The following is a 26,985-nucleotide window of genomic DNA, read 5'->3' as shown; positions in this document are numbered from 1 at the left end:
AGATCGACAGGGGCGAAACTCCCAGGCGCTGCTGCTTTCCAAGGTTTGGGAGCAGCTGGGAGTTGCAAAAACCCGCAAGATCCCCCTTCACCACCAGAGTGATGGACTGCTGCAGCAGTTTAATTGCACATTCACTGCATAGTTCACTACCCTGATCAATCGACACTAGAGTGACTGTGACCAGCATCTGCCTCTGGTCTTGTTGGCATAGCAGGCAGCAAAGCAGGAGAGCACTTGTGTTCAGGTGGGAGCTCTGTGTGCCAGTAAACTTGGAGCTAGAAGCACTGAGGGAGCCAGATATGGAATTCCTGTGGTGCCACTGAAAGTGTCTGAGGGATGTGCACAAGCTGGCTGAACAGCATAAAGCCCAGCAACTGTCTGACAGAAGCGCACCTACAGTGTGTGTAGCCAGGGCTGGATATTGGTATCGGGGACTCAGTGTAGATGTACTGCCCCATCCACGTGAAGGAGTGGCCACCCAAACTGGACAGCAATTACAGAGGACCGGGGGAGCTGCTCCAGCAGCTCCAATGCTGTTTATCACCTGCGGCTGCCCAAGTGCTGAAAGCTGGGCTCCTGCACAGGGAGGGATTGGCACTGTACCACAGCCCTGCCTTAATCACGCAGTGTGATGCTGTACGGCCAGTCAGCACTGCTAGACTACAACTACATCAACGATCAACTAGGGAACTAAACTGACAGGAACTTAAATACAGAAACTAAAACGGATAATGACACAGCAGGAGTGAAACAGACAATTCACCAGTCTGGGAGGGTGCAGGACAACGAGCAATCAGGTCACACACAAGGGCAGGCACAAGAACAGGCAACAGGTGGAACTAATAATTAACTCAAGGAAAATACCACAAAATCACAGGAAAAACTGTTGAAACCAATGAAAACACTGGGGAACAAAATCAGAAGAGGTGAGATTCAAACACACAACAGAGAAGTTAACAGACAGCCACATGCTCAAGTAGTTGAGCCATGCAATAGTCTGGAGAACAGAGAAAACACACTGAAGACTTGGACAAATAGGTACTGACCCTGACAGTAAGTTAATGTGTGTACCTGTTAATTTACGTTGTAAATAGTGTTATAATCATGTGTTTTCCTATGGAGTGCAAGTGTTTTCATTAACATTTCATTCTGAGTTTTAGTGTGAATGTTGTGTAATTTGCTGGCTTCCCTGTCTGTCTCAGTGTTCATTTAACACTGATAGTGGGCTGCTGTTAAAGCAGAACTTCTGGTTTAAAAGGACAGTAAAATGACCCACAAACTCATCAGCAGAGGCAGTTATTATTCGAGTTTTAAGCCCTATATGTCATTAGAACTGTCATATGGTCTGAATGTTTTGCCTTTTTTATGCTACCGCTATATAGCCACTTTGTGCTGCATGCTCTCACACTGGAACATGTACATTGTGTGTTGCAAACACTGCATCTTTCGACGGTTCCCATCAGCAAGTCACAGGAAGTGATGCCAGTTGTGTGGGTCAGCCACAGAGTCTGTTTAGGGGTCTACTGTGGACACGCCATTCGTGTTGCTAGATCTTAGTGATTATATACAGTTTCTGTAAGGGGGGCTGAGGTGAAGTATGAAGCTGAGACAGGGCTCTGCTAACATTTACAGGGAAACCACAAGCTCACCTAGGAACACTGATGCTAACACAGTAACTTCCTGTCACTTTCACGTCAGTCACTGCTATGGACTTGGCCATGTTTCCAGTCACTGTCCTATTAAGATTGTCAGCTGGTCATGTTGCACAGTTTCCTTCCGCCTTAAGCTTACTTTGATTGGTCGCCTTTTTGTTCTGCATTTCTTTAACATCAATCACCTAATGTGTTGCAAAATATTTTTCGCATTATAATGCAATACTTCCAGTTGTTGCAAAACATACCGATGGTATAACAATGCCACATGCTGTTGAAAAAATCCCTCCGTTACTCCAATTTCTGTGAAATGGCCACATATTTGAAACGACCATCGAAATTGTTAACACTTTACTTGAAGCTGTCATCTATAATGTGTTATAGACATTTAGTAATGCATTACAAAGCATCTACTATAAGGGTAGTACAGCATCTCTGTATTAACAGTCATAAGGTATTATAATGTTGATTGTAATACTTCATTATCTCAGGTCTAAGCTTTCATCTATCACAGATACCTTCATAATGCATTACACAGCATCCTTAAATCTTTCATCATCCATTATGATGAACTGTTGATACTTTGTAATGCATTATGAAGGTATCTATAATGCCTTTTCGATGAGCTCCTGTGCTGCCTTCTCCCACACCACACCAGGCTGCTTTCCCACTGCTAGAGCCCACTGCTCCACTCACTGGTTTCCCACAGCGAGAAGTGTCAGCTCAGCCCGCCGGCTCTCCGTGGGTGGAAGTCCTGTCCACTCCACTGACCCCGGAAGTCATATCATAGACAGCTGACTCCCAACACACTCCGTGGTTCATCATCAGTCCTGGCCCTGGTATTCCAGTTCCCCATCCAAGACCTGCATTCTCTGTGGCCCCCTGGCTTGGTCTTGCCCTGTGTGCTGCTTTGAGGACCAGCTGCCTAGCTGGGGCTCCTTTCTGTCTCCCCCTGCAGTTTTCTTGTTGATCCCTGGCATCCCAGCAGAGCCTACTGAGGTCCAGTTCCCCACACCACTGCCCCTGTCCTCTTCTTTCCTGTTCCCTCGGTCCCGGTGATGCCTGGTGTTTTTCCCATATTCTCAGCCATGTTTGGTGTCTCTTCTGCATCCCTGGTCCTGTTCAGTGTTCTGTCAGTCCCTGGTCTGCTGGATCTGTCTGTCATGTTCCCATATGGCCAGCAGTGGTCGCTACTGGCCATTCAGTTTCCTCTCGCTTCTCTTTATTACTCGCAACTGCCTCTCGTTCGTCCCTCATACTGAACTGAACATTAAGAAACGCACAGAATCCAAAGACAATAATGGTGAAATACACATACTTTTCAGCTGGCATTTATAGGTTAATAATTTTGTGTATATCGCTGCCTGCTTGTCCTGTGTTCCCCAGTCAATCGTTGACATTGCATGTGTCATTCTCTGCCTGAGTTCTTGCCAATGTTTGGGGTTTGTCCTGATCCCTTTTAGTTGTTCCTCATTCCCCCTTTTGTTTGGTCCCTCGTGGTCCATTGGTTTGTGTTCGAGTTTGTTTGTTTAAAATAAAGCCCTCTACAGTATGTTTAAATCGCAAGGCCTTGTGTGGATTATCACTTTGTTCCTGCTTCCCGACGTGACCATTAATGACGTGTTTATAGATTCTTACAGACTTGGCATTTATGGAACATGTTACTGAATGATTACATTAGAGAATCCAAATACAACAATTGAGTAATACTAATACCTTCCTGCTGCTATTTATAGGTCAAAGTTCTTATGCCTTGGCTGTCAAAGAAGGAAGTAGCTTTTTTGTGCTCCTCACTAGACACAACTTACAAAAAAGTGCATGAAACAGTTCAGTGTAGTGATATGCAGTAATGCTCATCTTAACAAGTCTCCTACTCATTTCTGGTAAGATGTAAACTGCTTTTAAATGTGATACTTGTGGAACCAGGTATATTGGCAACTGCTTCTTGTTGACAGAATAAGAGGAAAATGTACTTGTTTGCTAATTTTCTTTTCTTGTGATGCTTGTATTCCGGAAAGCTACGGAAATTGGAATATTATGGCAATTTTGATAGAATACAGTTTCTTGGTTGTATTTTGAGTCGTTTTGCAAATCGAGCAATTTCACAGAGAATTTCATATTTTGTCCATTCATTCCACGTATGTACATGTATAACAGAGTGAATGTAGTGGTAATAGGTTGTGTTATGAACTTGCAGTAGTAAAATCAGTAAAACTGATTGGGTGATTTTAAAGCCACATTATGTCTGGCCATGAAGACACGTATCAATTAACACATGATATGGTAGGACTGTGACAAAGACTGACATACTCGTAAATCCACAAATGTCACATAATTCTCTCTAGAGGACTGGGAAATAATGAGTGTGTCTGTGTTGAATGTTAAAATATTCTCAAAATAAAAGGAAATAGAACTCCTTATTGAGTCAGAGAATGGGTGAAACTGCATGCTTAGCATGAAATGATTACCTATATATACAGCAGGTAAAATAAGTATTGAACACGTCACCATCTTTCTCAGTAAATACATTTCTACAGGTGCTACTGACATGAAATTTTCTCTAGATGTCAGTAACAACCCATGCAACCCACACATGCAAAGAAATGCAAAAGTTTAGATGTCCAGAAATTACATTATCTGTAATAAAATTGAATGACACAGGGGAAAAAGTATTGAACACACTTACTGAAATGTATTTAATACTTCGTACAAAAGCCTTTGTTGGTAATAAACGCTTCAAGATGCCTCCTGTATGGAGAAACTAGTTGCATGCATTGCTCAGGTGTGATTCTGGCCCATTCTTCCACACAAACAGTCTTCAAACCTTGAAGGTTTCATGGGCCTCTTCTATGAACTTTAATCTTTAGTTCATTCCAAAGATTTTCTATTGGATCCGAGTCAGAATAGCCCAGCCAATCACCTAGCAGCTTTACTTTCTTCCCCTGAAACCCAGTGCAAGTTTCCTTGGCTGTGTGTTTGGGATCATTGTCTCGCTGAAGTGTCCACCCTCGTTTTATCTTCATCTTCCCGGTAGATGGCAGCAGATTTTTATCAAGAATGTCTCGGTACATTTGTCCATCCATCCCTCCTTCAGTTACATGAAGTTTGCCAGTGCCGTATGCTGAAAAACAGCCCCACACCATGATGTTCCCACCTCCAAACTTCACTGTTGGTGTGGTGTTTTGGGGTGATGTGCTGTGCCATTTGATCTCCAAACATGGTGTGTATTATAGCATCCAAAGAGTTCAATTTTGGTCTCATCTGACCAGACTGTATTCTCCCAGTATTTCACTAAAATCTAGCTTGTGTAAATGCTGTGCAGCAAACTTTAAATGAGCTTCAACATGTTTTTTCTTCAGCAATGGAGTCTTACGTGGTGAGCGTGCATACAGGCCATGGCTGTTGAGCACGTTACTTATTGTTTTCTTTGAAACAATTGTACCTGCTAATTCCAGGTCTTTCTGAGACTCTCCACAGGTGGTCCTTGGCTCTTGGACAACTCTTCTGATTATTCTTTTGAGTCCTCTGTCAGAAATCTTGCGAGGAGCACCTGGCCGTGGCCGGTTTATGGTGAAATGATCTTGTTTCTACTTCCGAAATATGGCCAGTGCTCACTAGAACATTCAGAAGTTTAGAAATCCTTCTGTAGCCAAAGACCATCAGTATGTTTTGCAACAATATGGTTGCGAAGGTGTTGAGAGAGTTCTTTGCTTTTACTCATTATGAGATGTTTCATCAGTTGGGACTGAAGCAATTTTCACCAGATGTTGGTAAGAACCCATGCAACCCATACATGCAAAGAAATGCAAAATCTTAGATGTTCAGCTCAACTTAGATGGTTCAGCCCAATTACACTGAAAAGGGACAGGATTGCGTTCTGATAGGTTTCAGCTGGTGTCTTGGCTTTTGGTGCCTGTTTGCGCCTCCATTTCTCCCTGTATCATCTTCCAAGCCACTTCTCCTCCTGGGTCGCTATCCTGGAAGCTATGGGCACGAGGCAGGGAACAACCCAGGACATCTCAGCGCACACTCACACCATTCACTCCTATGGAGTAACTCCAATTAGCCTCAGCATGTTTTTGGACCGGTTACCAGAGTACCTGGAGGGAACCCCACGATGACATGGGGAGAAAATGCAAACTCGTTACCCTGGCAGAGACTCGAACGCGGGTCCCAGACATGTGAGGCAACAGTGCTAACCACTGCACCACCACGTCATTCCGTTTTATTACACAACTTCATTTCTGGATTTCTAAGGTTTGATTTCTTGCATGTGTGGGTTGCATGGTTTCTTACCGATATCTGGTGAAAATTTCATGGCAGTAGCACCTTTAGAAATATATTTTCTGAGGAAAAATGGTGAAGTGTTCAATACTTATTTTACCCGCTGTATAATATATAAAAAACAGTTATCAAACAACCAAGCTAATTAATTATCTCAATAACCATGTAACACTATATTGCTGAGTTTATTTGGGAATTTCTTTAGTGGGGGGTAATTATGATAACATAACTGAAAGCTGATCATTAGACTTATAGCCAGTATGAACACAGTTGCTTATTAACTGTATTGTAGGCTAATATTAATCTAAAACTTGTCTGGTCCTGGATATCAAGTTGTCTTCAGCTAATGAATGTCAGATTTGTAAGAACAGTGTAACTCATCAGGTGGGTAATTGACACAGTTTAAGGGTGTCTGGCTGTGAAGTATTGAGTGTCCCACCATAATGAGTGTAGATGCATGATCTCCTGCTTGCTTTCCTGGATTTTTCAGCTTTTCAATTTGTGGTTTATATGTTGTTATTTTGCCCATATCAGCTTTATGAGTTTCCGCCCTATTTGCACTAGTAACTTGGTTGGCCATTTGTTGTTCCTTGACTTTTTGTTTATACCTGCATGGTTTTTGGCCCTTTGCCTCTCTGTGCGCTACAGTTCTGGAAATGAACCTGGAGCTCGAGTACTTGGATGCTCTCCCTCTCCAGTCATTACACAGAGTAACTCCCAGTCACATTTACAAATAAGCTCCAACAGTGTCATTCACTGTGGTACTGCTGCAGTACTCGCTCTGTATTTGAATTTAAGCACCAGAGAGAGGAACAGGGTGACAAGCGGCTACAGCCTGATTCTGTAGCTGTTTGTTAAAAATTTACAGAACAGTATTCAAGAAAATAACTAGATCTTACACATGTTTAAACTAAAGATATGTGTATAGTACTTGGCATGCTGGAAAAACTGATGGCATACTGACATTCCTCCAGTGCTCTGCCACGTATCACATTGACCATGGTGCTGATCCCAGTGCACACAGGGACAGGATGTCAGGCCCTCACACTCAAACACTAAGGATAATTTAGAGTCTTAAAAAATAATTACTGTCAGCTTATCAATATTTACACCAATTTGTTTCATGATTCGGGCGCAATGCAAAAAAAGTTACATAACATTCATTCTACTTATGTGAATTTTACATATTAACTGCTAGTATGAAAAACCACTAGTGGGTAATATTACATTAAGTCTCTCTACAAACTGTCCTTAACATCTGTATATGTATAAAAAAAACAAAGAGTGCTGGAGGAATGTACATTTGTATCAGCTTCATGTGCTGCAGGGCCAGTGCGGTACAAGCACCTCTATAGTGACATCAAATGAACAGCGACTTTTTATACCCAACAGTGAAAGTACAAGGCTGGCTTATGCTTCTGGTCAGTGTCAGAATCAGAATTCAATGCTTTACTTTTTATTGCAGGTGTTTGTGTTGCTGTTGATCTGACAGTAAATGGCAGCGTGGGAGGGACAGTGGAGCTGCCTTCAGCCCTGGGGAGTCTGAATGTGGAAGATTGTTTGTTACTGAGGTGGATATTTAATGGAAGTAACATTGCTGAAATGGTCAGGGGGTCGCACAGAAGCAAATCTTCATGCTCAGTTCAAAGGACGACTGCAGCTGAGCCCTGATTTCAGTCTAACAGTGAGGGAGCTGAGACTGGAGGACAGTGGAGAATATAAGCATGTAGGATCGAACATCCTTGGTCCACCGATTCCTACATATAAAATCCAGCTGCAGGTTTATGGTAAGATATTTTACATAAATTTACCGTACATGAATGAAGATGTACATGTATTAATATATACTAAATATTACTATATGGCTGTCAAGCCCCCGATGACCCTGACCAGGATAAACAGTTAGGATGGATGTTGTGAAGTTTAAGTTAAACATCATGTTCTCCATCTTTCCATTCTCTATATCTGCTTATCTGCAGTAAGGAAACATGGGGCAGCCTAAGTGAAGGGACACCCTGGGTGGGATTGCACAACAGTATTCTGTATATTATCGCACCGTTCGGTCAGCCCCTAATGGTTCACTATATGTACGTGAATTACGCAGTATTACAGTATGTCTGTCAATTCATGTTCATGTAGTGGTGCAAATATAAGATGCTGTTTTTTTGTTTTTTACCAAAAACTATTCTGACAGCATCATTTTAACATACTGACGGCATTATTTTACTGTATTTATTCATTAGAGACCTCCATAACATCAGTGTGGATACAGCCAGAATACACCTGGGACCCAGAGAACCACACCTGCGCTGTGCGTTTGGTCTGCAACTCATCAGGAGGCCTGAGACCCTCTTACACCTGGAGGAAGAGGGATCAGACAGAGAGCAGCTCCAGGCTGCATTTCTTTCTTTCACCAGGAGAGGGCAATGTCACCATCACCTGCACTGCTGTTAATGCTGCTAGTCAGATGTCCAGTAATCATACAGTGAGGTGCATCCCCCCAGGTAATCAAACCACAGGTAACACAAGCTCACACATAATGACATCTGCATGTATAAACATATACCTGTAGCACTACAAAGAATTATACCCAGCCTAATCTTTTATGAGTTAAGATGCGTGTAAGTAACGGCCAGTGAACATGAAAAAACAATAAGGATTAGATAGAGGATGGAGCAGGTCAGTGACCATGACTGTCTGCAGGGTATCTGCTGGGGTAAAATGACAATGGCTTCCACACAAGGTCAGGAAATTTATCCTACACTCCTGTGTTTCACATCCAGCCATCCATGAATGCTGATAAAATTCACAATTAACACAGACTTACATCTCTGGGATCAGGGTTTGAGTCTCCATGATGGCTCCATATATCGAGTTTGCATTTTCTCTCCATCTTGTCATGGCTTCTTCCTGCTAGTCCAGTCCACCCCCCCCCCCATGTAATTAATACCCATGTACTGTATTTTTTTATGTCTTTGTTTTTTATTTAGGAAAAAGTGAGATATTCTGTCCATTAGGGATTAGTCAAGATTTTTAAATACTCATAGTGTCAAATAGTCATTTGATTATAATTAATAAATTAATTTGATTCAGAACATGCACATTGAAGGACCTCTTCAATAATAATAATAATAATCCACACACCTAAGATGATGAAGCATAAAGATAAGAGCTCTATGTCTCATACATGCATGTCCAAGCTGTGAATGCAGAAGATGCAGGAAACACCCAGAGAGGTTTTCTTCTTCCCATCTCCTTTACATTATTACTCTGATCCTTCTAGTGCCCCCAGTTAGCTTCTCGCTGTGTCTGCTGAAGATGGCAGTGTTCTCTGTGGATCTGGTCATCATGGTGTCCGCTGTCATCACTGTCCACCTCAGGGAGAGATTCTACAGGTAAGTAAAGCAGCCAATCATTTCACCTCATTACAGCATTTATTAGTCATAATAATAATCACTCATTTACATCATCACCTGAATGTCCATGGCTTTCATTACAGGCAAAGAGAGCCTGTCCAAGGGGCAGAGACAGAAGGAACTGCACCACCAGGTGGCAGACTGTAGGCGTCCTGGATCCATGTATCCCTGTATTCCTGTACACAGCAGCCTGTTTACCCCCAGCTTACACACCATGGTAACAATACTTATACTGGAAGGTCACTGTAAATTGAAAATATTAATTCATATCACATCTCAGTGTCATTTACTAGTTGGGTCAGTGGGTCCTAAAGATCAGTCCCCTTTGGATTCTCCTTAACCAGCTTGTATGAGGAGGGTCTGATACAAAGTAAATATTAGCATGACAGTTATGAGATGCATATCTTAAAATAACATATTTTTACCAGCCTGCGAACACTTTACAGCTAAAATCGACACTGTTTCTCCACATTTACATTCCACAGTGTTTTATAATGTTTTCTACTTGATCGTGTTTGTAATGAGGACTCTTACTTTTGTGAGTAGAACAGCAATCGAATTAAAGGTGCATGTATGTCAGTGTCGACACAGTTTGTCACTCTGCTCACCCTGAGCCTCACTGACCACATTCACTGATGATCAGGAAAACGATGCTGCATGCAGAGGTCAGTGCTTTGGTGTCTACAGCAATGTGCAGCGGGAGGCTGTGAGGGCAGCTCTAAGGTGGAACTGCCGGCTTTTGTGAAATAAAGCTTTATTTGTACAACTACAATGGATTGATTTTTTTCTGCTCCATCTTGCTCTCCTTCTAAAATATACAGACATATAGGTGAGAGTGGCGAATGGGGTCAGAGTGCAAAGTAGGATATTTATCCTCTGGGTCATTCCTCGGTATCAAGGGCCCAAGGCTGATGTGACTATTCTCCTGACCAAAGGATTTGAACTGGCAACCTTCTGATCACGGGCACAAAGACCAGTCCTGCTGAGGGATTGACCCACTTGTCAGATCACCCTGGCAAGAGAGAAGGTCCCCAGTTCCCCCCCCCCCATCTATATCAGCCCCTTATTCACCTGAGTGCCGGGTGTCATTCCCAGAGTCATTTTCCTGGTTATATTTACATACTTTAAAATCAATAACAGACAGTCAGAGATGGTGAGTAATCTGATGAGGGGAGTAAAGGCTGCATCATAGGAAAATCACCACTGACTGACAGGATTCTCAATATGTGACAAACGGAGGCAGCTTTAGCATGTCGATAGAGGGGCTGCTGAGCATCAGGACAATGGCAGCTTTCTGAGTGACTACAGAGGAGCCTTGGCTTGTATGTGCAGAGAGGACAGTTAGCAGGAAACTAACACATATATGACTATTATGTCATTCCACCGTCATTGGACAGCTACAATTGAATTCTTATACTGTGTATATAATATACTGTATATTTATATATATATATGTATGCTGTGTCTGTGTGTGTGTGTGTGTGTGTGGACAATTGTCCCCCAAAATGTAATGAAAACATGATTTTTTGACATTGCAGAGACCATTTTTCAGGTCTCCACAAACCTCTGTGAATGCATTCAAAAATCAAACGATGCCAAAAGTCTAATATTTTCTTTGGTTACTTATGGTTAAGATTATGGCTGGATAGGGGTTACGGTCTTTATCTTGTGATTAGAGTCCCCACTTAGATATAATTACAAATCTTTGTGTTTATGTGTATGTATAAATGATAGAGGCATAAATCAGAAATTCAGATAAAGATAAATACGATAAACTAAAATAAATTTACCCTCTATACAGTATACAGTACAATTTACAGTAAAATCTATATTCAAATAACTTGTTAAAAACAAGTTAATACTGGTGGGCGGTGTGTGGCTCAGGTTAAGCTTCCCTTCCTGTGGTGGTTGCAGGTTCGAGGCCTGGCCTTGGCTGTTAACCCTCCCAAATGCTGCAAGGATGCCAAGTAAATGTGCTTGGACCCTAGATTCACTTTCAACTCTGTGTGTATATATGTGAATGAAAAGGATGTTTGTGTGTGAGTGTGTGTATGTGTGTGTGTGTGTGTGTGTGTGCGTGTGTGTGGAGGTATATGTACATTTAAAAATCGTTCTTATAAATCTTTCTACCACTTTAAATACCTCCCAGTTATCTTGACCAAATGACCAAATGCTGTCAGTTGTGCCTATTCTTATTTCTCCTGCAATGATATATTCTCTGGCTATAGACATAGAAACAGCTCCCCCCACTGGTTTGTTTGCTAACTGTATCCAGAGCATCCTTTTGTTTGCACTGGGGAGTCCAGTTTCTTCTCAGTGACCAAACACATGAAGTTCAGTGAATTGGTAACACCGAACTGCCCACAGTGAGTGTCTTCACTGTGATGGACTTGCATCCCATCCAGGGTGTCCCCAGCGGCCCCAGCGCGGTGAGCAGTAACCCTGGTCCAACTTGTGTCCATCACTGGCATGTGTGCACCAATAGAAGGGAAGAGGTGCTTCAGCATTACGTTAATGGGTTGACCACAGGCCGAGAAGTGTGACTAGCCTAAATTCATGACCCCTGCATCATTGGACTTGACGTTCTCTCTCGTCTGGGGGCTCATTTTAATGTATCCAAGATCACACTCCACCTTGACATGACCACAGCAACCCTACAGGAAAATCCCAGGGCAGGATATTGGTATCGGGGACTCAGTGTAGATGTACTGCCCCATCCACGTGAAGGAGCGCTACCCAAGCTGGACAGCAATTACAGAGGACCGGGGGAGCTGCTCCAGCAACTCCAATGCTGTTTATCACCTGCGGCTGCCCAAGTGCTGAAAGCTGTGCTCCTGCACCGGGAGGGATTGGCACTGTACCACAGCCCTGCCCCAGCTGACCCCTCTGCAGCAGCTGGGGGGAAAGGAAGGTACATCGGGGGCTGTGGGGACTGTGACACATTAGTCACGGTAACATCACCAGCCCTTTTTCTGCTGAGGGATATTGAATTGGATATGGGGGATGCCAGTGGCCACTGACCCTTAATCACGCAGTGTGATGCTGTACAGCCAGTCAGCAAGGAGTACTGGCCTTGGGTCACACTGCCAGTCTGTGTAATCTGTAAGGTAATATGTGTACCTGTGAATTTACATTGAAAATAATAAGTGTTATAACCATGTAATGTTTTCCCATGGAGTGCATGTGTTTTCATTAGCATTTTATTCTGTGTTTTAGTATGAATGTTGTGTAATTTGCTGGCTTCCCTGTCTGTCTCACTGTTAGTTTAACACTGGTAGTGAGCTCGTGTTAAAGCAGAACTTCTGGTTTAAAAGAGCTGCAAAATGACCCACAAACTCATCAGCAGAGGCAGTTATTACTCGAGTTTTAAGCCCTATATGTCATTAGAACTGTCATATGGTCTGAATGTTTTGCCTTTTTTATTCTACCGCTTTATAGCCACTTTGTGCTGCATGCTCTCACACTGTAACATGTACATTGTGTGTTGCAAACACTGCATCTTTCGACGGTTCCCATCAGCAAGTCACAGGAAGTGATGCCAGTTGTGTGGGTCAGCCACAGAGTCTGTTTAGGGATCTACTGTGGACACGCCATTCGTGTTGCTAGATCTTAGTGATTATATACAGTTTCTGTAAGGGGGGCTGAGGTGAAGCACGAAGCTGAGACAGGGCTCTGCTAACATTTACAGGGAAACCACAAGCTCACCTAGGAACACTGATGCTAACACAGTAACTTCCTGTCACTTTCACGTCAGTCACTGCTATGGACTTGGCCATGTTTCCAGTCATTGTCATATTAAGATTGTCAGCTGGTCATGTTGCACAGTTTCCTTCCGCCTTAAGCTTACTTTGATCGGTCGCCTTTTTGTTTTTGTAAACAACAAGTTTGTTTTTGAAAGCAAAATATTTTTTATGCAATACTTCCAGTCGTCCTATAACAATGGAAAACATGAACCTAATGCCACATGCTGTTGGAAAAAACCCTCCGTTACTCCAATTTCTATGAAATGGCCACATAATTGAAATGACCATCGTAATGGTTGTTAACACTCTACCTGAAGCTGTCATCTCTAATGCGTTATAGATACCTTCATAATGCATTACAAAGCATCTACTATAAGGGTCACTATAGGAATTAATGAAGTAATACAGCATCTTTCTATTAACCGTCATATGGCATTATAATATTGATTATAATACTTCATAATCTGTGGTCCATGTTTTCATCTATACTATATTTCACATACCTTCATAATGCATTACACAGCATCCTTAATCTCACCAGTAGCTCCCCCATCAACCAGCCCAACATGGGAGAATCTGGAGGATACCCTGCTGGAGGATCTAGAGTGGGACCCATCAATCCGTACATTCATCTTGGCATGTGCCCCCATTTGCCTGGTAACAAGGTCCGGCAGGAATCCCATGTTTTCCAGTTCCAGGGAATCTGTGACCCCGGGGACAATGTAGGAGATCCCTGGAATGGTTATCCATGTCCTAGTGGGGACACTGGTGCCACAAATCCCATTCAAGCTGCCAAGACTGGCTCTGGTTCTGCTCACTGCCATCCTCCAGCTCGTCTATAAACAGCAGCGCCAGCGTCCTCACGGCTTTCCTCCTCTGGACCTTCCAGGACCTTGCCTACAGGCTGGGCCCAGGCTCCTCTGGACCACATCAATGGGCTGAACCTGCGGCAGCCAGCGCTCACTAGCCATTGGCTGCCTCCCATAGGCTTCGGGGGCAATCCAGGAGATTTCCACTCCCGCTGTTTATTCCTGACTTCCTGTTCTAACATTCTTTTGTACCTCTGTTTTACCCCAGATTGTGCCCTTTCTATCCACCCTCCATATCATCTTTCTGGTCCCTGAATAGTGTCTCCCTGTCTGTGCCACCAAGTCCTGGTCTTCCATTCTTTTTCACAGTGTTCTTCTTTCTGTCTGCTCTGCACTGGTGAGGTCTTTTGATTCTGTCTGTCCTTCACCTTTGGCCACTGGCCCTGTCTTCATCCTTCCTGTTCCCTTGGTTCCGGTGATGCCTGTTTTTTCCCCATATTCTCAGCCTTGTTTGGTGTCTGTCCCGCATCCCTTGTCCTGTCCGGGGTTCTGTCTGTCCCTGGTGTGCACATGACCAGGGGGGTGGTACTGTCAGGATCTGCCTGTCATGTTCCCATATGGCCAGCAGTGGTCGCTACTGGCCATTCAGTTTCCTCTCGCTTCTCTTTATTACTCACAGCTGCCTCTCATTCAACTATCATACTGAACTCAACATTTACATTAAGAAGCACACAGAATCCAAAGACAATAACTGAGAAATGCAAATATTTTTCAGTTGGCATTTATTTAACAATTATTTTGTGTATATCAATACGGACTTGTCCTGTGCTCCGCAGTCAATCGTTGACATTGCATGTGTCGTTCTTGCCAATGTTTGGAGTTTGTCCTGATCCCTTTTAATTGTTCCTCATTACCCCTTTTGTTTGGTCCCTTGTGGTCCATTGGTTTGTGTTTGAGTTTGTTTGTTTAAAATAAAGCCCTCTACAGTATGTTTAAATCGCAAGGCCTTGTGTGGATTATCGCTTTGTTCCTGCATCCCGACGTGATCATTAATGACATGTTTATAGATTCTTATAGGCTGGGCATTTATCGAAAATGTTACTGAATGATGACATTAGAGAATCCAAATACAACAATTGAGAAATACTAATACCTTCTGGCTGCTATTTATAGGTCAATGTTCTAATGCCTTGGCTGTCAAAGAAGGAAGTAGCTTTTTTGTGCTCCTCACTAGACACAACTTACAGAAAAGTGCATGAAACAGTTCATTGTAGTGATATGCAATAATGCTCATCTTAACAAGTCTCCTACTCATTTCTGGTAAGTTTTAAACTGCTTTTAAATGTGATACTTGTGGAACCAGGTATATTGGCAACTGCTTCTTGTTCATATAATAAGAGAAAAATGTACTTGTTTGCTAATTTCTTATCTTGTGATGCTTGTATTCCAGACAGCTAGGGAAGTCGGAATGTTATGGCTTTTGTGACAGAATAGAGTTTCTTGGTTGTATTTTGAGTTGGTTCGCAAATCGCAAATTTCACAGAGAATTTCATATGTGTTCTATTTGTTCATTCATTGATTTATATAATATCTACTTGTATAACAGAGTAACTGTAGTGGTAGTAGGTGGTGTTATGAACTTGCAGTAGTAAAATTTGTATGTTTTTGAACATTATTTGCTAAAAGACTGAAAATAGCATATCAAAAGCAAATACTCTACATCAAGAAGAAAAGTAAAACTGACTGTGTGATTTTAAAGCCACATTATGTCTGGCCATGGAGACACATATAAAATAACACATGATATGGTAGGACTGTGACAAAGACTGACATACTGGTAAATCCACAAATGTCACATAATTCTCTGTAGACGACTGGGAAAGAACGAGTCTGTCCGTGTTGAATATTTAAAATATTCTCAAAATAAAAGGAAATAGAACTCCTTATTGAGTCAGAGAATGGTGGGAAAAACTGCATGCTTAGCATGAAATGATTACCTATATATTACATATAAAAACAGTTAGCAAACAACCAAACTAATTAATTATCGCAATAACCATGTAACACTATATTGCTGAGTATATTTGGGAGTTTCTTTAGTGGGGGGTTAATATGGTAACGTAACTGAAAGCTGATCATTAGATTTGCAGCCAGTATGAATACAGTTGCTTATTAACTGTATTGTAGGCTAATATTAATCTAAAACTTGTCTGGTCCTGGATATCAAGTTGTCTTCAGCTAATGATTGTCAGATTTGTAAGAACAGGGTAACTCATCAGCTGGGTAATTGACACAGTTTAAGGGTATCTGGCTGTGAAGTATTGGGTTGTCCCACCATAATGAGTGTAGATGCATGATCTCCTGCTTGTTTTCCTGGATTTCCAGCTTTTCAATTTGAGATTTACTGGATTGTGCAAAAATCTTATGCAGGCATAGAAAATGATGTTTAAGTGATATTCATGTTGGTGTAAAACTTTGCTATTCTGTCTGTTAAAGTGTGTCAGCTTGGCCATTTCAACCCCCCCCCCCCCCCCCTAAAGTCACCCAGTATTTGCAGCGGCCGTCCAATATATCCTATTTTTAACGGGTTGGACTTATTATTTCCTTATTAGCTGGCTCGTAGTGTGGGCATGACAATAAGCAGCTATATAAAATTCATTCTGCTTCTTATGTGAATTTTATACATTAACCGCTAGTGGGTAATAATTAATAAAGTAAGTTTCTCTACTAACCTTCTTTAAACTCTGCATATGTATAACAATGAACGGCAGAGTGCTGGAGGAATGTGCGTTTCTGTCAGCTTCATGTGCTGCAGGGCCAGTGCGGTACAAGCACCTCTAGAGTGACATCTAACGAACAGCAACTTTCTATACCCAAATAGTGAAAGTACAAGGCTGGCTTATGCTTCTGGTCAGTGTCAGAATCAGAATTCAATGCTTTGCTTCTTCATTGCAGGTGTTTGTGTTGCTGTTGGTCTGACAGTAAATGGCAGCGTGGGAGGGACAGTGGAGCTGCCTTCAGTCCTGGGGAGTCTGAAGGTGGAAGATTTTCAGTTTCTGAGTTGGACATTTAATGGAAAGGACATTGCTGAAATGCTCAGGGGTCACACAGAAGCAAATCTTCATGCTCAGTTCAAAGGACGACTGCAGCTGAGCCCTGATTTCAGTCTAACTGTGAAGGAGCTGAGATTGGAGGACAGTGGGGAGTATCAGCGTGTAGGAATGAAGAAAGATGGTTCACAGATTCCTCCACATAAAATCCAGCTGCAGGTTTATGGTAAGATATATAAAGCAGTAGACATATTCAGATATACTAAACTTTATTATTATTACTACTTTATTAATTACTATCCAAACAATTATGCATTTGCCATTGTTAGAGAGGTGTTCAGTGTTGTGCTTGTAATTGCATCTGTATGGTTGTAAAGCTCATGTTCCCCAGCCTTGTACTCAGTGCTGCACAGACAGGCTCTAGGCCCCCTGTGACCCTGACCAGGATAAGCAATTAGGATGGATGATGTGAAGTTTAGGAGAAACATCATCTTATCCATCCTTCCATTTTCCATAACTGCTCATCTGCAGTGAGGAAACACAGTGCAGCCTAAGTGAAGGGACACCCTGGTTGGTCCATCACACAGCTCACATCTACAATAAAATGCTGGGGGCAGCTTAGTGATGCCAGTTTATACTGAGGAAGGAAGGCAGCGTGTCTGGTAGAATCACATGCAAACATCCCACAATTCTGGAGGCCTGAGGTCACAGTGCTGCCCACTGTGCCACTGCACTGGTCTTCAAACATATTATTACCTGTAGAAATGTTGACAGCATCATTTTACTGTATTTATTCATTAGAGGCCCCCATTACATCAGTGTGGATACAGTCAGAATACACCTGGGACCCAGAGAACCACACCTGCGCTGTGCCTTTGGTCTGCAACTCATCAGGAGGCCTAAGACCCTCTTACACCTGGAGGATGAGGGATCAGACAGAGAGCAGCTCCAGGCTGCATTTCTTTCTTTCACCAGGAGAGGGCAATGTCACCATCACCTGCACTGCTGTTAATGCTGCTAGTCAGATGTCCAGTAATCATACAGTGAGGTGCATCCCCACTGGTGATCAAACCACAGGTAACACAAGCTCACACATAATGACATCTGCATGTATAAACATATAGCACTACAAAGAATTATACCCAGCCTAATCCTTTATAAGTTAAGATACGTGTAAATAACGGCCAGTGAACATGCTAAACCGATAAGGATTAGATAGAGGATGGAGCAGGTCAGTGACCATGACTGTCAGTTGGATACCTGCTGGTGTTAAATGACAATGGCTTCCACACAAGGTCAGGAAATGTGTCCTACACTTCTGTGTTTCCCATCCATCCATCCATCCATCCATGCTGATAAAATTCACAATTAACACAGACACTCACCTCATCAGGGTGTGGCGCAGTGGTGCAGTGGTTAGCACTATTGCCTTACATGTCTGCGATCAGGGTTTGAGTCTCCATGATGGCTCCATATATGCAGTTTGCTTGTTCTCTCCATGTTGTCATGGCTTCATCCTGCTAGTCCAGTCCCCCCCCCCCCCCATGGTGCAAAAACATCCTGAGGTTAATGGACGTTATTGAATGGAAGGAATTAATACCCATGTAACGAAAGAGTGAGATATTCTATCCATTAGGGATTAGTCAAGATTTTCAAATACTTGAATAGTCATTTATTCATCCTTCCATTTTCCAAACCACTTATCCTACTGGGTCGCGGTGGGTCCGGACCCTATCCCGGAAGCAACGGGCACAAGGCAGGGAACAACCCAGGATGGGGGGCCAGCCCATCGCAGGGCACACTCACACACCATTCACGCACACATGCACTCCTATGGAGGAAACCCCACGATGACATGGGGAGAACATGCAACCTCCACTCACATGTAACCCAGGCGGAGACTCGAACCCGGGTCCCTGAGGCGTGAGGCAGCAGTGCTAACCACTGCACCACCATGCTGCCCCTATAACGATCATAATAATAATAATAATCCACACACACCTAAGATGATGAAGCATAAGGATAAGAGCTCTATGTCTCACAGATGCATGTCCAAGCTGTCAATGCAGAAGATGCAGGGAACCTCTCTGGGTGTTTTCTTCTTCCCATCTCCTTTACATTATTACTCTGATCCTTCTAGTGCCCCCAGTTGGCTTCTCGCTGTGTCTGCTGAAGATGGCAGTGTTCTCTGTGGGTCTGGTCATCATGGTGTCCACCGTCATCACTGTCCACCTCAGGGAGAGATTCCACAGGTAAGTAAAGCAGCCAATCATTTCACCTCATTACAGCATTTATTAGTCATAATAATAATCACTCATTTACATCATCACCTGAATGTCCATGGCTCTTTCATTACAGGCAAAGAGAGCATGTCCAAGGGGCAGAGACAGAGGGAACTGCACCACCAGGTGGCAGACTGTAGGCGTCCTGTATCCCTGTACACAGCAGCCTGTTTACCCCCAGCTTACACACCATGGTAACAATACTTATATTGGAAGGTTACTGTAAATTGGAAATATTAATTCATATCACATCTCAGTGTCATTTACTAGTTGGGTCAGTGGGTCCTAAAGATCAGTCCCCTTTGGATTCTCCTTAACCAGCTTGTATGAGGAGGGTCTGATACAAAGTAAATATTAGCATGACAGTTATGAGATGCATATCTTAAAATAACATATTTTTACCAGCCTGCGAACACTTTACAGCTAAAATCAACACTGTTTCTCCACATTTACATTCCACAGTGTTTTATAATGTTTTCTACTTGATTGTGTTTGTAATGAGGACTCTTACTTTTGTGAGTAGAACAGAATTGAATTAAAGGTGCATGTATGTCAGTGTCGACACAGTTTGTCACTCTGCTCACCCTGAGCCTCACTGACCACATTCACTGATGATCAGGAAAACGATGCTGCATGCAGAGGTCAGCGCTTTGGTGTCTACAGCAATGTGCAGCGGGAGGCTGTGAGGGCAGCTCTAAGGTGGAACTGCCGGCTTTTATGAAATAAAGCTTTGTTTGCACAACTACAATGGATTTATTTTTTTCTGCTCCATCTTGCTCTCCTTCTAAAATATACAGACATATAGGTGAGAGTGGCGAATGGGGTCAGAGTGCAAAGTAGGATATTTATCCTCTGGGTCATTCCTCGGTATCAAGGGCCCAAGGCTGATGTGACTATTCTCCTGACCAAAGGATTTGAACTGGCAACCTTCTGATCACGGGCACAAAGACTAGTCCTGCTGAGGGATTAACCCACTTGTCAGATCACCCTGGCAAGAGAGAAGGCCCCCAGTTCCCCCCCCCCTCCATCTATATCAGCCCCTTATTCACCTGAGTGCCGGGTGTCATTCCCAGAGTCATTTTCCTGGTTATATTTACATACTTTTAAATCAATAACAGACAGTCAGAGATGGTGAGTAATCTGATGAGGGGAGTAAAGGCTGCATCATAGGAAAATCACTGACTGACAGGATTCTCAATATGTGACAAATGGAGGCAGCTTTAGCATGTCGATAGAGGGGCTGCTGAGCATCAGGACAATGGCAGCTTTCTGAGTGACTACAGAGGAGCCTTGGCTTGTATGTGCAGAGAGGACAGTTAGCAGGAAACTAACACATATATGACTATTATGTCATTCCACCGTCATTGTACAGCTACAATTGAATTCTTATACTGTGTATATAATATACTGTATATTTATATATATATATATATATATATATATATATATATATATATATATATATATATATATATATATATATATATGGGGGTGGCATGGTGGTGCAGTGGTTAGCACTGTCGCCTCACACCTCTGGGACCCGGGTTCGTGTCTCCGCCTGGGTCACATGTGTGCGGAGTTTGCATGTTCTCCCCGTGTCGTCGTGGGGTTTCCTCCGGGTACTCCGGTTTCCCCCCACAGTCCAAAAACATGCTGAGGCTAATTGGAGTTGCTGAATTGCCCATAGGTGTGCATGTGTGAGTGAATGGTGTGTGAGTGTGCCCTGCGATGGGCTGCCCCCCATCCTGGGATGTTCCCTGCCTCGTGCCCATTGATTCCGGGATAGGCTCCGGACCCCCCGCGACCCAATAGGATAAGCGGTTTGGAAAATGGATGGATGGATGGATGGATATATATATATATATGTATGCTATGTGTGTGTGTGTGTGTGTGTATGTGTATGTGTGTGGACAATTGTCCCCCACAATGTAATAAAAACATGATTTTTTGACATTGCAGAGACCATTTTTCAGGTCTCCACAAACCTCTGTGAATGCATTCAAAAATCAAACGATGCCAAAAGTCTAATATTTTCTTTGGTTACTTATGGTTTAGATTATGGCTGGATAGGGGTTACGGTCTTTATCTTGTGATTAGAGTCCCCACTTAGATATAATTACAAATCTTTGTGTTTATGTGTATGTATAAATAATAGAGGCATAAATCAGAAATTCAGATAAATACAATAAACTAAAATAAATTTACCCTCTATACAGTATACAGTACAATGTACAATATACAGTCAGTAATACAAAAACGCATAAAAACCAGTAACAGTGATGTAAAGTGAGGAAGTGCATTCTAGAGCAGCTTTTGAGTGCAAAAAGACAGTTGGTAGGTAGTCCCTTGGTAGGTAGTGACTAGTTATTGTCCAGAGGCAGGTAGTGGACAGCATCCTGACAGCCTGGTGGATGAAGCTGTTGCAGTCTTGTGGAGCGGGCCGGGAGGCTCCGGTACCTTCTCCCTGAGGGGAGGAGGCTGAAGAGGGAGTGTGAGGGGTGAGAGGAGTCGTCAGCAATGCTGATGGCTCTGCAGGTGAGGAGGGTGTGGAATATGTGCTTGAGGGAAGGCAGTGGGGCACCGATGATCTTACTCACTGCATCCACTAGGCTTTGCAGGGATTTCCTACAGGAGGCAGTGCAGCCTCCATACCACATAGAGGTGCAGCTGGGTGGGGCGTCAACCAATCACAGGGCACACTTACACACCGTTCACTCATACACCATTCACTCACACATGCACACCTAGGGGCAATTTAGTAATGCTAATTAGCGTCGGCATGTTTGTGGAGGGGGAGGGGAACCGGAGTACCAACAGACAACCCCACGACAACATGGGGAGAACATGCAAACTCCACATACATGGATCCCTGGTAGAGATTTGAACCCAGAACCCAGTGCTAACCACCACACCAGCATGCAGACGCCATTGAGATATTCAAAATATCCTAAAATAAAAAATATTTGAGATGAAAATCTATATTCAAATAACTTGTTAAAAACAAGTTAATACTGGTGGTCGTTGTGTGGCTCAGGTTAAGCTTCCCTTCCTGTGGTGGTTGCAGGTTCGAGGCCTGGCCTTGGCTGTTAACCCTCCCAAATGCTGCAGGGATGCCAAGTAAATGTGCTTGGACCCTAGATTCACTTTCAACTCTGTGTGTATATATGTGAATGAAAAGGATGTTTGTGTGTGAGTGTGTGTGTGTGTGTGTGTGTGTGTGTGTGTGCGTGTGTGTGGGGGTATATGTACATTTAAAAATCGTTCTTATAAATCTTTTTACCACTTTAAATACCTCCCAGTTATCTTGACCAAATGACCAAATGCTGTCAGTTGTGCCTATTCTTATTTCTCCTGCAATGATATATTCTCTGACTATAGACATAGAAACAGCTCCCCCCACTGGTTTGTTTGCTAACTGTATCCAGAGCATCCTTTTGGTTGCACTGGGTAGTCCAGTTTCTTCTCAGTGACCAAACACATGAAGTTCAGTGAATTGGTAACACCGAACTGCCCACAGTGAGTGTCTTCACTGTGATGGACTTGCATCCCATCCAGGGGGTCCCCAGCGGCCCCACCGGGGTGAGCAGTAACCCTGGTCCAGCTAGTATCCATCACTGGCATGTGTGCACCAATAGAAGGGAAGAGGTGCTTCAGCATTACGTTAATGGGTTGACCACAGGCCAAGAAGTGTGACTAGCCTAAATTCATGACCCCTGCATCATTGGACTTGACGTTCTCTCTCGTCTGGGGGCTCGTTTTAATGTATCCAAGATCACACTCCACCTTGACATGACCACAGCAACCCTACAGGAAAATCCCAGGGCAGGATATTGGTATCGGGGACTCAGTGTAGATGTACTGCCCCATCCACGTGAAGGAGCAGCTACCCAAGCTGGACAGCAATTACAGAGGACCGGGGGAGCTGCTCCAGCAACTCCAATGCTGTTTATCACCTGCGGCTGCCCAAGTGCTGAAAGCTGGGCTCCTGCACAGGAAGGGATTGGCACTGTACCACAGCCCTGCCCCAGCTGACCCCTCTGCAGCAGCTGGGGGGAAGGGAAGGTACATCGGGGGCTGTGGGGACTGTGACACATTAGTCACGGTAACATCACCAGCCCTTTTTCTGCTGAGGGATATTGAATTGGATATGGGGGATGCCAGTGGCCACTGACCCTTAATCACGCAGTGTTATGCTGTACAGCCAGTCAGCAAGGAGTACTGGCCTTGGGTCACACTGCCAGTCTGTGTAATCTGTAAGTTAATGTGTGTACCTGTGAATTTACATTGAAAATAATAAGTGTTATAACCATGTAATGTTTTCCCATGGAGTGCATGTGTTTTCATTAGCATTTTATTCTGAGTTTTAGTGTGAATGTTGTGTAATTTGCTGGCTTCCCTGTCTGTCTCTCTGTTAGCTTAACACTGGTAGTGAGCTGCTGTTAAAGCAGAACTTCTGGTTTAAAAGAGCTGCAAAATGACCCACAAACTCATCAGCAGAGGCAGTTATTACTCGAGTTTTAAGCCCTATATGTCATTAGAACTGTCATATGGTCTGAATGTTTTGCCTTTTTTATTCTACCGCTATATAGCCACTTTGTGCTGCATGCTCTCACACTGGAACATGTACATTGTGTGCTGCAAACACTGCATCTTTCGACGGTTCCCATCAGCAAGTCACAGGAAGTGATGCCAGTTGTGTGGGTCAGCCACAGAGTCTGTTTAGGGGTCTACTGTGGACACGCCATTCGTGTTGCTAGATCTTAGTGATTATATACAGTTTCTGTAAGGGGGGCTGAGGTGAGGTATGAAGCTGAGACAGGGCTCTGCTAACATTTACAGGGAAACCACAAGCTCAGCTAGGATCACTGATGCTAACACAGTAACTTCCTGTATAAAACTTTCACGTCAGTCACTGCTATGGACTTGGCCATGTTTCCAGTCACTGTCCTATTAAGATTGTCAGCTGGTCATGTTGCACAGTTTCCTTCCTCCTTAAGCTTACTTTGATCGGTCGCATTTTTGTTTTTGTAAACAACAAGTTTGTTTTTGAAAGCAAAATATTTTTCGCATTATAATGCAATACTTCCAGTCGTCCTATAACAATGGAAAACATGAACCTGCTGTTGGAAAAAACCCTCCGTTACTCCAATTTCTATGAAATGGCCACATAATTGAAATGACCATCGTATTGGTTGTTAACGCTCTACCTGAAGCTGTCATCTCTAATGCGTTATAGATACCTTCATAATGCATTACAAAGCATCTACTATAAGGGTCACTATAGGTATTAATAAAGTAGTACAGCATCTTTCTATTAACCGTCATATGGCATTATAATATTGATTATAATACTTCATAATCTGTGGTCTATGTTTTCATCTATACTATATTTCACATACCTTCATAATGCATTACACAACATCCTTAATCTAACCAGTAGCTCCCCCATCGACCAGCCCAACATGGGAGAATCTGGAGGATACCCTGCTGGAGGATCTAGAGTAGGACCCATCAATCCATACATTCATCTTGGCATGTGCCCCCATTTGCCTGGTAACAAGGTCCGGCAGGAATCCCATGTTTTCCAGTTCCAGGGAATCTGTGACCCCGGGGACAATGTAGGAGATCCCTGGAATGGTTATCCATGTCCTAGTGGGGACACTGGTGCCACAAATCCCATTCAAGCTGCCAAGACTGGCTCTGGTTCTGCTCACTGCCATCCTCCAGCTCGTCTATAAACAGCAGCGCCAGCGTCCTCACGGCTTTCCTCCTCTGGACCTTCCAGGACCTTGCCTACAGGCTGGGCCCAGGCTCCTCTGGACCACATCAATGGGCTGAACCTGCGGCAGCCAGCGCTCACTAGCCATTGGCTGCCTCCCATAGGCTTCGGGGGCAATCCAGGAGATTTCCACTCCCGCTGTTTATTCCTGACTTCCTGTTCTAACATTCTTTTGTACCTCTGTTTTACCCCAGATTGTGCCCTTTCTATCCACCCTTCATATCATCTTTCTGGTCCCTGAATAGTGTCTCCCTGTCTGTGCCACCAAGTCCTGCTCTTCCATTCTTTTTCTCAGTGTTCCTCTTTCTGTCTGCTCTGCACTGGTGTGGTCTTTTGATTCTGTCTCTCCTTCACCTTTGGCCACTGGCCCTGTCTTCATCCTTCCTGTTCCCTTGGTTCCGGTGATGCCTGTTTTTTCCCCATATTCTCAGCCTTGTTTGGTGTCTGTCCCGCATCCCTTGTCCTGTCCGGGGTTCTGTCTGTCCCTGGTGTGCACATGACCAGGGGGGTGGTACTGTCAGGATCTGCCTGTCATGTTCCCATATGGCCAGCAGTGGTCGCTACTGGCCATTCAGTTTCCTCTCGCTTCTCTTTATTACTCACAGCTGCCTCTCATTCAAGTATTATACTGAACTCAACATTTCCATTAAGAAGCACACAGAATCCAAAGACAAGAACTGAGAAATGCAAATATTTTTCAGTTGGCATTTATATATCAATTATTTTGTGTATATCAATACGGACTTGTCCTGTGCTCCGCAGTTAATCGTTGACATTGCATGTGTCGTTCTTGCCAATGTTTGGGGTTTGTCCTGATCCCTTTTAATTGTTCCTCATTACCCCTTTTGTTTGGTCCCTCGTGGTCCATTGGTTTGTGTTTGAGTTTGTTTGTTTAAAATAAAGCCCTCTACAGTATGTTTAAATCGCAAGGCCTTGTGTGGATTATCGCTTTGTTCCTGCTTCCCGACGTGATCATTAATGACGTGTTTATAGATTCTTATAAGCTGGGAATTTATCGAAAATGTTACTGAATGATGACATTAGAGAATCCAAACAATTGAGAAATACTAATACCTTCCTGCTGCTATTTATAGGTCAGTGTTCTAATGTCTTGGCTGTCAAAGAAGGAAGTAGCTTTTTTGTGCTCCTCACTAGACACAACTTACAGAAAAGTGCATGAAACAGTTCATTGTAGTGATATGCAGTAATGCTCATCTTAACAAGTCTCCTACTCATTTCTGGTAAGTTTTAAACTGCTTTTAAATGTGATACTTGTGGAACCAGGTATATTGGCAACTGCTTCTTGTTCATATAATAAGAGAAAAATGTACTTGTTTGCTAATTTCTTATCTTGTGATGCTTGTATTCCGGACAGCTAGGGAAGTCGGAATGTTATGGCTTTTGTGACAGAATAGAGTTTCTTGGTTGTATTTTGAGTTGGTTCGCAAATCGCAAATTTCACAGAGAATTTCATATGTGCTCTATTTGTTCATTCATTGATTTATATAATATCTACTTGTATAACAGAGTAACTGTAGTGGTAGTAGGTGGTGTTATGAACTTGCAGTAGTAAAATTTGTATGTTTTTGAACATTATTTGCTAAAAGACTGAAAATAGCATATCAAAAGCAAATACTCTACATCAAGGACAAAAGTAAAACTGACTGTGTGATTTTAAAGCCACATTATGTCTGGCCATGAAGACACATATAAATGAACACATGATATGGTAGGACTGTGACAAAGACTGACATACTGGTAAATCCACAAATGTCACATAATTCTCTGTAGACGACTGGGAAAGAACGAGTCTGTCCGTGTTGAATATTTAAAATATTCTCAAAATAAAAGGAAATAGAACTCCTTAATGAGTCAAATAATGGGGGGATAAACTGCATGCTTAGCATGAAATGATCACCTATGATATTACATACACAGTTAGCAAACAACCAAACTAATTAATTATCTCA

At 43.1% G+C, this 26,985-nt stretch overlaps 3 protein-coding genes across 4 annotated transcripts in view; all 3 read left to right on the top strand.

Moving 5' to 3' along the window:
- LOC125704847 (uncharacterized) overlaps window positions 1-26,985 on the top strand; it is a 38,435-nt gene that overhangs the window by 7,500 nt on the left and 3,950 nt on the right. Inside the window, exons 4-5 of one of the 2 annotated variants that reach the window (XM_048970982.1) lie at window positions 9,436-10,017; window positions 19,878-19,984. The exons of the other annotated variant lie outside the window; for it this stretch is intronic. Coding sequence (XP_048826939.1) covers window positions 9,436-9,499 — 64 coding nt within the window. The 3' untranslated portion in view covers window positions 9,500-10,017; window positions 19,878-19,984. Of the gene's footprint in view, window positions 1-9,435; window positions 10,018-19,877; window positions 19,985-26,985 lie in introns of those variants that run through there. 2 annotated transcript variants of the gene reach the window in all.
- LOC125704837 (uncharacterized) overlaps window positions 3,427-26,985 on the top strand; it is a 111,265-nt gene continuing 87,706 nt past the window's right edge. The window contains exon 1 of the mRNA XM_048970942.1: window positions 3,427-3,535. Within this exon, the coding sequence (XP_048826899.1) occupies window positions 3,502-3,535 (34 nt within the window). The 5' untranslated portion in view covers window positions 3,427-3,501. The remainder of the gene's footprint in view (window positions 3,536-26,985) is intronic.
- Window positions 16,654-26,985, top strand: part of LOC125704859 (SLAM family member 5-like) — a 75,016-nt gene continuing 64,684 nt past the window's right edge. Inside the window, exon 1 of the mRNA XM_048970998.1 lies at window positions 16,654-17,180. Coding sequence (XP_048826955.1) covers window positions 16,838-17,180 — 343 coding nt within the window. The 5' untranslated portion in view covers window positions 16,654-16,837. The remainder of the gene's footprint in view (window positions 17,181-26,985) is intronic.

This window comes from Brienomyrus brachyistius, chromosome 12, assembly GCF_023856365.1.
Source record: "Brienomyrus brachyistius isolate T26 chromosome 12, BBRACH_0.4, whole genome shotgun sequence".
Taxonomy (NCBI): domain Eukaryota; kingdom Metazoa; phylum Chordata; class Actinopteri; order Osteoglossiformes; family Mormyridae; genus Brienomyrus; species Brienomyrus brachyistius.
Note: the sequence above shows the minus strand (reverse complement) of the source record. Positions and strands in the feature narration are given on the sequence as shown.